Genomic DNA, 14,326 nt, shown 5'->3' with positions numbered 1-14,326 from the left:
AAAAAAAAAAAAAAAAAAAAAAAAAAAAAAAAAGTACAATGATGGCATTAATAGTAGTTGAGGCACTGCACATGAGTGAACTTCAAGACAACAATAGAAACTGTCGAAAATGAGAACAGAAAGAAAAATGGAAAAATTGATAGAGCATCAATGACTGTAACAAGGACAATTGTTAGAGATAGAAACAGTCTGACATACATGTAATTGGAGCCCCAGAAAAAAGGGAAAGGAGAGAACAGAAAAAAGATTGTAAAAAATAATGAGCAGAAAATTTCCAAATTTGATGAAAACTATAAACCCACATATTTAAGAATCCCAAGGAGAATAACCATGAAGGTAACCACACGAAGGCACATCATTATCACATTGTTGGCAACCAATAATAAAGAGAAAATCTTGAAAGCAGGCAGAGAAAAAATACACATCATGTACACAGTAACAGAGATAAGAATGACAGCAGACTTTTCATCAGAAACTTAGCAAATCAAAATAAAATGGAGAGACCTCTTTAATTTTTTTATTTATTTTATTTTTTTTTGTTTGAGACAGAGTCATTCTTGCCCAGGCTGGAGTGCAGTGGTGTGATCTTGGCTTACTGCAATCTCTGCCTCCTAGGTTCAAGTGATTCTCCTGCCTCAGCCTCCTGAGTAGGTGAGATTACAGGTGCATGCCACCACACCTGGCTAATATTTTTGTATTTTTAGTAGAGATGGGGTTTCACGATGTTGGCCAGCCTGGTCTGAAACTCCTGACCTCGTGATCTGCCTGCCGCTGGCTCCCAAAGTGCTGGGATTACAGGCGTGGACCATTGTGCCTGGCCTGGGGAGACATCTTTAAAGTACTCTTTTAAAGAAAAGCTTACTGGGGCTGGGTGCAGTGACCAACACGTTCAATCTCAGCAGTTTGGGAGGCCAGGCAGGAGGATTGCTTGAGTCCAGGAGTTCGAGACCAGCCTGGGTGACATGGCAAAACCCCATCTCTACAAAGAATGCAAAAATCAGCCAGGCATGGTGGTGCGCCTTGGTCCCAGCTCCTTGGGAGACTGAGGTGAGAGAATCACTTTAGCCCAGGAAGCAGAGGCTGCAGTGAGCTGTAATTGAGCCCGACTGCACTTTAGCCTGGGTGACAGAGCAAGACCCTGTCTTAAAAAAAAAAACAAAAAAAAAAAACGGAGGCCTACTGGAACTTGTTGCTGGCAGACCTCCACAAGAAATGTTCAGGTTGTTTAGGCAGAAGGCAAATGACAAAGGATTGAGAAGTGCTAGAAATGGTAACTATGGGAGTAAAAATGAGACTATATATCTATATATTTTTAATCTCTTTAAAAGATTATTGTATTGAAGGTGATTTCTAACAGGTACAGGATTTCCCTTTTTGTGTGATGGAAATGTTCTGCAGTTAGTGGTGATGGTTGTGCAACCCTGAATTAAAGAAATAGTAGCTTTAAAAAGATAGTTGTTTAAAATAAAAATAACAACACATTGTAAGTTTTGTAACGTGGGAGAAAAAGGTATGACAATAGCACAAAGAATGGAAGGGGATGGGAAGGGTATAAGAAACCTTAGGAAGGCTTATTTATTTATTTATTTATTTGACATAGTATCACTTTGTTGCCCAGGTTCTATTTATTTATTTATTTTTATTTTATTTATTTATTTTTTTGAGACGGACTTTCGCTCTCGTTACCCAGGCTGGAGTGCAATGGCGCAATCTTGGCTCACCGCAACCTCCGCCTCCTGGGTTCAGGCAATTCTCCTGCCTCAGCCTCCCGAGTAGCCAGGACTACAGGCACGTGCCACCATGCCCAGCTAATTTTTTTTTGTATTTTTAGTAGAGACGGGGTTTCACCATGTTGACCAGGATGGTCTCGATCTCTTGACCTCGTGATCCACCCGCCTCGGCCTCCCAAAGTGCTGGGATTACAGGCGTGAGCCACCGCGCCCAGCCTTATTTATTTATTTATTTGACAGAGTATCGCTTTGTTGCCCAGGCTGGAGTGTGGTGGCACAATCCCTGCTCGCTGCAACCTCTTCTTCCTGGGTTCAACAATTCTGCCTCAGCTTTCCAAGTAGCAAGGATTTCAGGTATGCGCCACCACACCCAGCCAATTTTTGTATTTTTAGTAGAGGTGAAGTTTCATCATGTTAGCCAGGCTGGTCTTGAACTTGTGACCTCAGGTGATCCACCGACCTCAAGTGATCCGCCTTCCTCAGCTTCCCAAAGTGCTGGGATTGCAGGGGTGAGCTACCATGCCTGGCAAAACCCCTAGTAAGGTTCTTAAGCTGTACATGAAGTGGAATCGTCAAATTTACATCTAGAAAATTAAAACAATTTATGTTCCCATTTCAAATGTATGGGAGTGCCAATTTAACCCTATCCTTGTCCATATGTGGTATTCATTTAAAAACATTGCCACCCAGATGTTTTTAAAAACTTGATTACCCTAGACATCTAATCCTCACAATGCTTGAAGGATACTTTATCTCTGTAATCTTTGAAATTCTATCAGAATCTCTTCGCTTTAAATTTGGGTAAAACACAAAATGTATACATTTATTTTTTTTCCTTTCCTTCTCTTCCTACCCCCTTTCTTCATAAGCATAGTTTTCTTCAGTAATTTCATTGGTTACTACTTCAGCTTCATTTGTTCTAGAAAGTGGACGTTTTGAAGACGCAGTCCATGTCTGTCTTCTTCTCTATTGTATCATGGCTGTAGTGTACTAGATGATCGATGCTCGATAAATTTGTCAAAAAAAAAATACTGTTTTCTTTCTGTACACAGTATGGGTAAGGTTGATCTACATATTTCTAACATTTTTTTCTTTCATCTTGTTAATCTATTTTGTCCTTTTGAGTTGTAGGATAATTCATTTACTGATTTTTTTTGTGTTACTAATTTTTGTTTGGTTATATTTCATCTGCTACTTATTGCTTCTATTGCTGTTTTAAATTTGGCAAATCATGCTTTTCATCTCTGAAAATCTTTTCATCTCTGAAATCTTTCCTCAGATTATTCTGATTTCATTTTTACAGATGCAAAATTCACTCAAATTCTTTTAAAATATTAAGCACATTGCATTTCATTATTTTTCTTCGATTTATACCAGATACTGTGAGACTGTCAAGTTTTTAAATCTCTTTTTCAGCTCTAGGGCATTTAAACTTTAATATTAGTGTGTTTAAAACTCCTTAGGACTGGGAAATAAAAGAAAATGGAGTACCCAGAAATCTTCCTTCAATCCAGCCACCTCAACACATAGTTAAAATGTGGTATTGGTGCTGGACACAGTGGCTCATGCCTGTCATCCCAGCACTTTGGGAGGCTGAGATAGGCAGATCCTGTGAGCCAGAAGTTTGAGACCAGTCTGGGTAACATGGTGAAACCCCATCTCTACAAAAAATTAGTCACACATGGTGGCCTGTGCCTGTGGCCCCAACACTTGGGAGGCTGAGGTCGGAGGATTGTTTGAGCTTAGGAGGATGAGCTTGTAGTGAGCTGTAATTGTACTCCAGCCTGGGTGACAGAGCAAGACCCTGCCCCCGCCCCCGCAAAAAAAAAGTATCATGAAATTTTTATTAGTATAAAGTTAGGTCTAAGAGTTTTATTTGCAAAGATTACCATGTGGGAGTAATCTCTAGACAGTTTTGCCTTCCTGGCCTCTTTTGTAAGACCCCTCCAAAGGTGGAGAACTGGATCAGGAAAATAAGCGGAGCTTGAATACACACTGCGATTTTTGAGAGGACCATGAATTCAGAACTTGAAAGAACTGGAGTTACATCTTTCCTTAATTACGCTTTGGAGTTTTGCCCTCGGGACTGAGAACTGAATGTGAGTTCCTCTTCCCTAGGAGTCCAGTCTAATCCTAGACATACATGGTAATAAGCACAGTCAGTGTGACAGAAATTGGTGGTGTGAAGGTAAAGTGAAGGGACCCATAATTCATGGTAGATGTTTTCCACTGAGGGGCCAGCATGGGTTTTATGCAGAATGGAGGACATTTGAGATTTCATTTTGGGGGAATAGGAGACTGTAACCTGGGATGGATAAAAAAAATTAAAAGCAATGCTTACACTCAGGTTGGAAACCTTGAATTTGTACTGGTGCTAATTATGGATTTTTTCCTAGTAGTATTTACCGCCCCTATACAGGGGTGGAAAATGAAACTAGTGTATTTACTCAAAATAGGTGATTGGAAGGAAAATGGGACTGAGCAAAAGTACTGCTTTATAATCAGCCCCAGATGTTGGGATAAGGCTGCTAGAGACTCATTACTTTTCACATATAATGTGAAATTAATCATTAAAACTTTAAGTAAAAATGGAAGTTTTTGGCCAGGCGTGGTGGTTCATTTCTGTAATCCAAGCACTTTGGGAGGCAAAGGTGGGTGGATCACTTGAGGTCAGGAGTTCAAGACCAGCCTGGTTACCAACAGGGTGAAACCACATCTCTACTAAAAATACAAAAATTAGCCCAGTGTCTTGGCTGATGCTTGTAATCTCAGCTACTTGGGAGGCCAAGGTGGGAGGATCACTTGAACCCAGGAGACAGCAGTTGCAATGAGCCAAGATCACACCACTGCACTCCAGCCTGAGAGACAGAGCAAGACTTTGTCTCAAAAAAAAGCAACCAACCAACCAAACATACATGGTATGTTTTAGCCCATTGTACTTACTCTCTTGTCCAAGCTCAAATTGTCCCTTTTATAGCCTGTAGTGCTACTTCTGCCTGGCTTTTGGGCCTTGTAACAATCCCGTTTATGCTTAGTTTCCTTGTTTTCCAGTGTGACACAATGTTCTTGGCTTATCTTGCATATTTGCTGCCCAGCTACTTTTCCAAGAAGAATGTGAACGTTTAAAACAAAAAGTTTCAGGGCCCCAGTCACACCCCAAACCAGCTTAATCAGAATCCCTCGTGAAGATAGGGCCTAGATACAAACAGGGTCCCCAGAGTGGAGTGCAGTGGTGGGATATCAGCTCACTGCAACCTCTGCCTCCTGGGTTCAAGTGATTCTCCTGCCTCAGCCTCCTGAGTAGCTGGGACTGCAGTTGTGAGCAACCATTCTCAGCTAATTTTTGTATTTTTAGTAGAAACAGGGTTTTGCCATGTTGGCCAGGCTGGTCTCCAACTCCTGACCTCAAGTGATCCACCCACCTTGGCCTCCCGAAGTGCTGGAATTACAGGCATAAACCACCACACCCTGCCAGGATACAGTATTTTTTAAAAAGCACACCCAGCCTTGGATGGAAAACCACTTGAGGAGAGTATGCTGCTTTATTGGGCTCTGTAAACAACTTATCTCTGCACAAGATTGGAACTTTGAGTGGAGTCCTTGGCTAAAGCTCTCATTGTACGTGGTGACCTTTCTTCCTCTCCTGCTTAAAGCTTGTTTCAGAATTTTGACCTGAATGCATCTGTGTTGAAAGCCAGGCTTGGTCTGTCATCCCAGGACTCTGTGTCGGTCCCTTTCCTTGCTTGTATGTTGAATTGGGGCTCATCTTCGTGCCTCTGGGAAATAAATTATTTGATAGCTTGCTTAGAGTCTCTCAGTACTTTCCCTTGCCCTTAGAATGAATACCAAAATATGTGACATGCAGTGTAGATTGTGCACAGACTTCAGTGTAGACTGCTTAAGCCCCCTCTTGGTTCCTGGAGTCTGCCATGCTTCCTTCTACCACCAGGCCTTTGCACATGCTGCTGTCTGCTGGGAATGCCTTGCCTTTCCTCATTCTTTAGTTCTCCTCTACTCGTCTTTCAGGCATCAGCTTGACTGACTTCCTTCGGGGAGCATCTCTGAACTTGGTACACCAGATCAGCACCCATGTGCTGACTTTGTCTCATTGGTAATATTTCTCTACCTTCAGGACACATATCAAGGCCCAGAAGTTGCAGTTTTGCATTTGTTTGTGTGATCATTTGATGCATGTCTCTCTGGAGCCTGATTCTTTGGGGCCCACGTCCTGTCTCCACCACTTTTACCTGTGGGACCTTGAACAAATCATTTCATCTCTGGTCCCCCGTTTCTTTTAACTGCAAAACAGGGATAATATAATACTTTCACCTGCCTTGTGAGGTGGGGATGAAGATTAAATAGGGTAATTTGTGTAAAGCACTTAGAACAGAGCTAGCTATTAATAGTAGAGAATCTTGGCAGGTATTACTAATGATTACTGCAGTGGACCACAAGCTCCATACAGGCAGTGGTCATTTCTGTTTGTTTAGATTTGTATGCAGGGTGCTTGGCACATGGATGGTGCTCAGGAAATATTTGCTGGATGAATGAATGAAGTGGAGATAATAGTAATACCATGTTTATAGAATTCCATGAGGATGTAAAATAATGCACATATATAAGTTCTTGGTAGCATGTCTAACTCATAGTAGGTGGTCAATAACTATTCAATGCCTGAATGAAGAAAGTCGGGACAATGGTAATACCAGCTTAGGAGATTGTCGTAGGGATCTAAGGTAACCCTGTAGTACCTTGTAGAGTGCCTAGCACAAAGTAGGTGCTCAGAAAATATTTGTTGAATGAATGAGTGAAGTGGGGATGATGGTAACACCAGCTCTTAGGGTTGCTGTGGGAATAGAGGATAAGGCAGGTCAATAGCTTGTTGTATCGTGGTTGCACCTGGCAGACACTCTGTTGAGTGAAATGAGAGGAGCTGCTATGAGTTTCTTTCTCCTGGGGCTTAGGAGAGAATCCTTTTGGGGTACAGAATGGTATGGAGCAGACACTGGTCCTCTTGAAGGAAGAATGGGCAGCTGATGACTACTTGCCAAGCTCTGACCTGAATGAAAAGTTGAATCATTCCTTTCCCTCTTCCTCCCTAACCTGTTCTTTCCTTCCACTAGAATCCTTGCCCAGAGTCCAGCACCTCCTTCCTGTCCAGGATCACCTTCTGGTGGATCACAGGGTAAGGCTGGGCTCCTGAGACCTCAGGGAGGTGGTGGGGAATGAATGAATGAATGAATGACCACGCTGAGCTCCCTACTTGACTTCTGTCTGCTTCACTCTTCTGCAGAGTTGTCTTGAGTCTGCCTGTGCTGGCCATGTGGTCTCAGAGACACCAACTCTGTCCCCCAGGTCCATCACCTTGAATGTGATAAACACATGAGCCATGAGCAGCTTAAATATCTGCAGAAGGCTTGGCCTGGGACAGTCATACACTGGACTGCTTTTGCTTTAGGTTCAGATTTGGGTTTTTATTTATTTATTTATTTATTAATTTCTTGCCTGGACATCATGTTCAATCTGACAGATTTGGGTTTTTTAAATAAGTATAGTTACTATTGACATTGTTCCCCTCCCGTCCCCCATTCTTTAGAAAAATAATACTGTCTCACCATAGGAAATGTTGGTTAAAAAAACACATGTGGCCGGGAGCGGTGGCTCACGCCTGTAATCCCAGCACTTTGGGAGGCCGAGGCGGGTGGATCACGAGGTCAAGAGATCGAGACCATCTGGTCAACACGGTGAAACCCCCTCTCTACTAAAACTACAAAAAATTAGCTGGGCATGGCGGCGCGTGCCTGTAATCCCAGCTACTCAGGAGGCTGAGGCAGGAGAATTGCCTGAACCCAGGAGGCGGAGGTTGCGGTGAGCCGAGATTGTGCCATTGCACTCCAGCCTGGGTAACAAGAGCGAAACTCCGCCTCAGAAAAAAAAAAAACAAAACACATGTGCAGATCAGTAGTAAGGAAACACCCAGAGGCAACCACTGTCACCATTTTAGTATGCCTCCTTCTGGTCTTTTCTTTTTGAGATGGAGTCTCACTCTGTCTCCCAGGCTGGAGTGCAACGGTGCGATTTCAGCTCACTATAACCTCTGCCTCCTGGGTTCAAGCGATTCTCCTGCTTCAGTCTCCCATGTAGCTAGGACTACAGGCCTGTGACATCATGCTTAGCTAATTTTTGTATTTTTAGTAGAGACAGGGTTTTGCCATGTTGGCCAGGCTGGTTTGAACTCCTGACCTCAGGTGATCGACCCACATCGGCCTCCCAAAGTGCTGGGATTACAGGTGTGAGCCACCATGCCCAGCCACCTTGTGGTTTTCTTTTTGTACATCTTTTTCTGCCCATTGTCAACATCTTATTGGGGATTATTTGAAGACTCTTTCTTCCACCCTAATATGCATCATCTTTTTGGTTTTTTTTGAGACAGGCTTTTGCTCTGTCGCTGAGGCTGGAGTGCCGTGGCACAATCGTAGCTCACTGCAGTCTTGATCTACCGGGTTCAGGGGATGCTCCTGCCTCAGCCTCCCGAGTAGCTGGGACTATAGGCATGCTCCACCATCCCCAACAGATTTTTGTATTTTTTGCAGGGACTGGGTTTCACTGTGTTGCCCAGGCTGGTCTCCAACTCCTAAGCTCACAAAATCCTCCCACCTTGGCCTCCTGAAGTGCTAGGATTATAGGCATGAGCTACTGGTCCTGGCCTATGTTAGCCTTTTTTAATGTAAATTTTTTTAAAGTTGGCGGGGCATGGTGGCTCATGCCTGTAACGCCAATAGTTCGTGAGGCCAAGGTGGGAGGATTGCTTGAGCCCAGGAGCTCAAGATCAGCTTGGGCAACATAGGGAGACTCTGTCTCTACAAAAATAAAAAATAATTAGCCAGTAATAATGGCTCACACCTGAAATCCCAGCTACTCGGGAGGCTGAGGTGGGAGGATCACTCTGGGCCAGGAGCTGGATGCTACAGAGAGCTGTGATCATGCCACTGTACTCCATCCTGGGTGACACAGCGAGATCCTGTCACCAAATAAACAATAAAGGAATGAGGCCCAAGCATGGTGGCTAATGCCTTTAATCTCAGTGTTTTGGTAGGCCGACGGGGCAGATTGCCTGAGGTCAGGAGTTTGAGACCTGCCTGGGCAACACGGTGAAACCCCGTCTCTACTAAAATACAAATAATTAGTCAGGTATGGTGGCATGTGCCGGTAGTCCCAGAGTTGGGAGGCTGAGGCAGGAGAATTGGTCGAACCCAGGAGGCAGAGGCTGCAGTGAGCCAAGAACCTGCTACGGCACTCCAACCTGGGTGACATAGCGAGACTCTATCTCAAAAAAACAAAAAAATAAAAAATGAATGAAAAAAATAGAGTGAATTAGAGCCATCTTGATATTTTCCTCCTGAATCATCTTTTTTCCCCAAATCTTTTCTATGCACTCCCCAAAAAGAAAGCTATTTTTCCTTTATGACCCAACAGAATGAGCTATTATAACCTTGTAATATGTGCAAATGTCTATCCACATTCAGACATCCCCAGCTGTGTGGCTGCCTTCATTCGCAGCAGGCAGTTGTGCTGCGGAAGGGCGCAGCATCGGCATGCGTGTGGAGTGAGTGAGTCCCGTCCTTCTCCTCTTCTCATTGACTCTCATTGCCTGACTACCTTGTGTCTTGGCCTCAGGTTGATCGTCCGGGGCTACCACCAACCCCTGGAGAGCAGTGGCTTCTGGTCCTTAAACAAGGAGGACACGTCAGAACAAGTCATGCCTGTTTTGGTAAAGAACTGGAAGAAGAAATGCACCAAGTCTAGGAAGTAAGTGTGTTTCCTTGTGCTCTAGAATGCCCCGGTTCCCTCATTTCTGCCCCTGTGGCCTGAATCCAGGCTGCAGCCCTGGCAGTGCTGCTTGTTACTAGCTTTGTGATTCTCCCTTCTCCTCCAGGCCTCAGTTTGTTTTTCTGCCAAATGGGGTAAAATCTCACAAGTCATTAAGGCAACTGAGTAGAAAAGAAGACAGAAGCTTGGCATGGTGCCTCACGTCTGTAATCCCAGCACTTTGGGAGGCCAAGGCGGGTGGATCACAAGGTCAGGAGTTTGAGTCCAGCCTGGCGAACATAGTGAAACCCCATCTCTACTAAAAATATAAAAATTAGCTGGGTGTGGTGGTGAGGGCCTGTAATCCCAGCTACTTAGGAGGCTGAGGCAGAAGAATCGCTTGATCCCAGGATGCAGAAGTTGCAGTGAGCCAAGATTGCACCACTGCACTTCAGCCTGGGAGACAAGTGAGACCGTCTCGAGAAAAGAAAAGGAGAGAGAAAAACGCTGCCGAAGCAGGCAGTTGATGTTGTTTGCCGTGGCACATGATTGTCCTTCCTTGAGTCAGTCTCACTTTTTCTGTCCCTTTCTGAGTGTCTGGCATCCTTTGTGTTCCTGCTGTTTGAAGTGTTTCTGTCCAACACACCCAGCTGACCATGTACATTTGTTTAGCCAAAGAAGCCCCATTTGCAGGTGATTTTGGCTGTACTGGATTTTAGACTCTACCCTCTATGTAAGGCACCACCATGCCTGACTTATTTATTTATTATTTTATATATGTATTTTTTTTTGGCACAGTTTTCATTCTTGTCACCCAGGCTGGAGTGCAGTGGCGCAATCTCGGCTCACCACAACCTCTGCCTCCTGGGTTCAAGCAGTTCTCTGCCTCAGCCTCCCGAGTAGCTGGGATGTGCCACCACACCCGGCTATTTTTGTATTTTGAGTAAAGACAGGGTTTCTCCATATTAGTCAGGCTGGTCTCTAACTCCCAACCTCAGGTGATCTGCCTGCCTTGGCTTCCCAAAGTACTGGTATTACAGGGGTGAGCCATGTGCCTGGCCTTTTTAATTTTCTTTTTTTTTTTTTTTTTTTTTTTATAGAGACAGGTCTCACAATGTTGCCCAGGCTGGTCTCCAACTCTTGGCTTCCAGAGGTCCTTCTATCTCAGCCTCCCAAGTAGCTGGGATTACAGTTGTGATCCACCATACACATCTAAGTTCTGGTTTAAAACAACCCAGGCTGCCCTGGGGAAGGTGGATATTAGGGATGAGAGTGAAGGCAGATAGACCTGGGTGGGGACCTCAAGGCCTGTCCATGAAGTTCCTTCATGCCTCACTGGGAGCCTCCATTTTATTTACTTATTTTGACACAGGGTCTCACTCTTCTGTCCAGACTGGAGTGCAGTGGTGCCATCTCAGCTCACTGCAGCCCCCGTCGCCTAGGTGGAGTGATCCTCCTACTTCAGCCTCCCGAGTAGCTGGGTCTATGGGCACGCGCCACCACACCTAATTTTTTTTTTGTAGAGATGGTATCCTGCCATGTTGTCCAGGTTGTGCTTGAGCTCCTGATCTCAAACAATCCACCTACCTTGGCCTCCAAAAGTACTGAGATTACAGGCATGAGCCGCCATTTATTACCCAGAGTATTTTCTGAAAATTCAGTGAGATAAATGCCATAATAAGCTGTGCCCTGGTCCTGAGCAAGTGCTGGGCAGGTTTTAGTTGTACAAGTTATATTTATTCATCTCTACACTTCCATCTTGCTAGGGAGGGTGTGGTGAGAACTGGCTCATTGGGCTTGAAAGCAGGCCACCTGAAAGGGGGCCGGCTCTGTGAGTACCTTGGTGTTTAGGGATGCTCAGCTTGGGGCCAGGGCATCATTTCCTAGGGACATTGACAGATGGATTGCTTGCTTTATTCCCAGAGGCATAAGCCAGATCTGGCACCTGTAGCCCCTGTGGAACTGGAGAGTGACAAGAACAACCCTGTCCTAGGCTGGAATTTCCTGGTGTGGCCCTTTACACCCAGATCCCTTTAGTTAACCGGAGAAGGGAATGCAGCCCATGCAGCTCTGGGCTGCTCAGGGACCACGTGAGGGAGGCCTGGGCTTGGAGGTCTGCATGGCTTCTTGGACCGCTTTACAATCTTTCTTCACCCTTGAGTGACTTCATCTCAAAAGTCAGGTGTGCTGGGACACAGTGGCTCATGCCTATAATGAAAGCACTTTGGAAGGTGGAGGTGGGAGAATCACCTGAGGTCATGAGTTTGAGACCAGCCTGGCCAGCATGGTGAAACCCCGTCTCTACTAAAAATACAAAAATTAGCTGGGTGTGGTCACACTTGCCTGTAATCCCAGCTACCTGGGAGGCTGAGGCACAAGGAATTGCTTGAACCTGGGAAGCAGAGGTTGCAGTGAGCCAAGATCACACCACTGCACTCCAGCCTGGGGGACAGAGTGAGACTCTATCTCAGAAAAAAAAAAAAAATGCGGGTGTGAGCAATCTCCCTGCTTCTACCTTTGGGTATGAAAACCCAGTGCTTCATTGGTTTGTGTGTAATGTTCTTTTTTGTGTATGGCCTCTTAGAGCTTAGGGCCATTTTGGATTGTGGTTTTTGCTGGAGTGACTATAAAATGCTTCTGTGACTCTGGAAGAGTTTGGCAGTTTTGTTTGTGTGGTTTTTTTTGTGTGTTTAACTATAGACATAGTTACTATACAGCCAGCCACTCCCTTCCCAGACATCCACCCAAGAGAGCTGAGAACATATGTTTATAAAAGACTGATACAGGAATGTTCTTAGCTACTTCGTTTGTGATAACTCAAACTGGAGGTAAGCCAGACATCTATTAGCAAGTGAACAGACAGATTTACCCATTATATGCATCTGCACAACTGAATTCTAAGTTATGTACAAGAATGAACCATTGGCTGGGCACAGTGGCTCATGCCTGTAATCTCAGCACTTTGGGAGGCTGAGGTGGGTGGATCACCAGAGGTCAGATTAAGGCCAGCCTGGCTAACTTGGAGAAACCCCATCTCTACCAAAAATACAAAAATTAGCCATGTATGGTGGTGTGCACTTGTAATCCTAGCTACTTGGGAGGCTGAGGCACGAGAATCGCTTGAACCTGGGAGGTGAAGGTTGCAGTGAGCCGAGATTGTGCCACTGCACTCCAGCCTGGGTGACAGAGCCAGACTCTGTCTCAAAAAAAAAAATAAATAAAAAAAATAAAAAAAAAAAAGATACCCAGGCGGATGGTCGGGATGGCTCACACCTGTAATCCTAGCACTTTGGGAAGCCAAGGTGGGTGGATCACCTGAGCTAAGGAGTTCAAGACCAGCCTGGGCAACACAGTGAAACCCCATCTCTAAAAATACAAAAAATTAGCTGGGCAAGGCAGCTTACACCTGTAGTCCCAGCTACTCGGGAGGCTGAGGCAGGAGAATCAGTTGAGCCCGGGAGGCAGAGGCTACAGTGAACGGAGATCGTGCTACTGCACTCCAGCCTAGGCGACAGTGAGAATTTGTCTCTTAAAAAAAAAATAAAAATGAGGCTGGGGACGGTGGCTCACGCCTGTAATCCCAACACTTTGGGAAGCCAAGGCGGGTATATCACCTGAGGTTGGGGTTCAAGACCAGCCTGACCAACATGGAGAAACCCCATCTCTACTAAAAATACAAAAAAAAAAATTTGAAGAGAAATAAAAGAGACAGGTTTCGTCAATGCACCCTGGTAAAGTTAAGGGACTAGAGTGTAAGAAGAATGTGATGTACAGGCAGAATGCAGGGGCAGTCGAGCTAGAAGTGATCTTAGGGAACACAGTCATGGAAGAGCAGCAAGATGCCATTTCTTGCTCAACTCCAGTCCTCTGATAGCAGTCACCTGGAGGGCTGCTTGAACGTAACTCAGTGGGAAAGAATGCCATGAGTGACTGTGGGTGTCTGCTGTGCGCGTGAGAAGGAAGGGAAGGGCCCAGTATTTGACATGCTTGAGATCTAACCCCTTCCTTTTCCATATGACAAAATCTAAAGCCAGAGAGGTGAGCTAACCAGCTTTGGGGTCACACTGTGAGCTGGCAGTAGAATGTGGCAGGTGACCTGACTCTCAGAAGAACATTCCTCTAAGCCAGGGGCTGGCCAAAAATGGACTGAGGTCCACATACGGCTCATGAGCTCAGCATGGATTTCATTTTTTAATTTTTTTGAGACAGAGTCTTGCTCTGTTGCCCAGGCTGGAGTGCAGTGGTATGACCTTGGCTCAACGCGACCTCTGCCTCCCAAAAAGCTGGAATGACTGTCATGCTCCACCACGCCCAGCTAATTTTTTTGTGGGGCACAGCGTCTCACTCTTTTGCCCAATCGGGAGTGCAGTGGCATGATCTTGGCTCACTGCAACTTCCACCTTTTGGGTTCAAGTGATCCTCCTGCCTCAGCCTCCTGAGTTAGCTGTGACCACAGGTATGCACCACCATGCCCAGCTAACTTTATTTTGTTTTATTTATTTATTTTTTTTGAGACGGAGTTTCACTCTTGTTACCCAGGCTGGAGTGCAATGGCGCGATCTCGGCTCACCGCAACCTCCGCCTCCTGGGTTCAGGCAATTCTCCTGCCTCAACCTCCTGAGTAGCTAGGATTACAGGTACGCGCCACCATGCCCAACTAATGTTTTGTATTTTTAGTAGAGACGGGGTTTCACCATGTTGACCAGGATGGTCTCGATCTCTTGACCTCGTGATCCACCCGCCTCGGCCTCCCAAAGTGCTGGGATTACAGGCTTGAGCCACTGTGC

The 14,326-nt window shown here is 45.3% G+C and overlaps 1 protein-coding gene across 6 annotated transcripts in view; it reads left to right on the top strand.

The window, feature by feature from the left end:
- The window catches only part of LOC116530332 (multidrug resistance-associated protein 1-like), a 44,906-nt gene that overhangs the window by 7,511 nt on the left and 23,069 nt on the right, over positions 1-14,326 (top strand). For all 6 annotated transcript variants that reach the window (XM_032248409.1, XM_032248392.1, XM_032248402.1 and 3 more), the window contains 2 exons: positions 6,854-6,915; positions 9,408-9,539. In XM_032248409.1, coding sequence (XP_032104300.1) covers positions 6,854-6,915; positions 9,408-9,539 — 194 coding nt within the window. The remainder of the gene's footprint in view (positions 1-6,853; positions 6,916-9,407; positions 9,540-14,326) is intronic.

This window comes from Sapajus apella, unplaced genomic scaffold (genome assembly GCF_009761245.1).
Source record: "Sapajus apella isolate SASKATOON/1434 unplaced genomic scaffold, GSC_monkey_1.0 scaffold3, whole genome shotgun sequence".
NCBI lineage: Eukaryota > Metazoa > Chordata > Mammalia > Primates > Cebidae > Sapajus > Sapajus apella.
The sequence above is the reverse complement of the archived record's forward strand: the minus strand, read 5'-3'. Positions and strand labels throughout refer to the sequence as shown.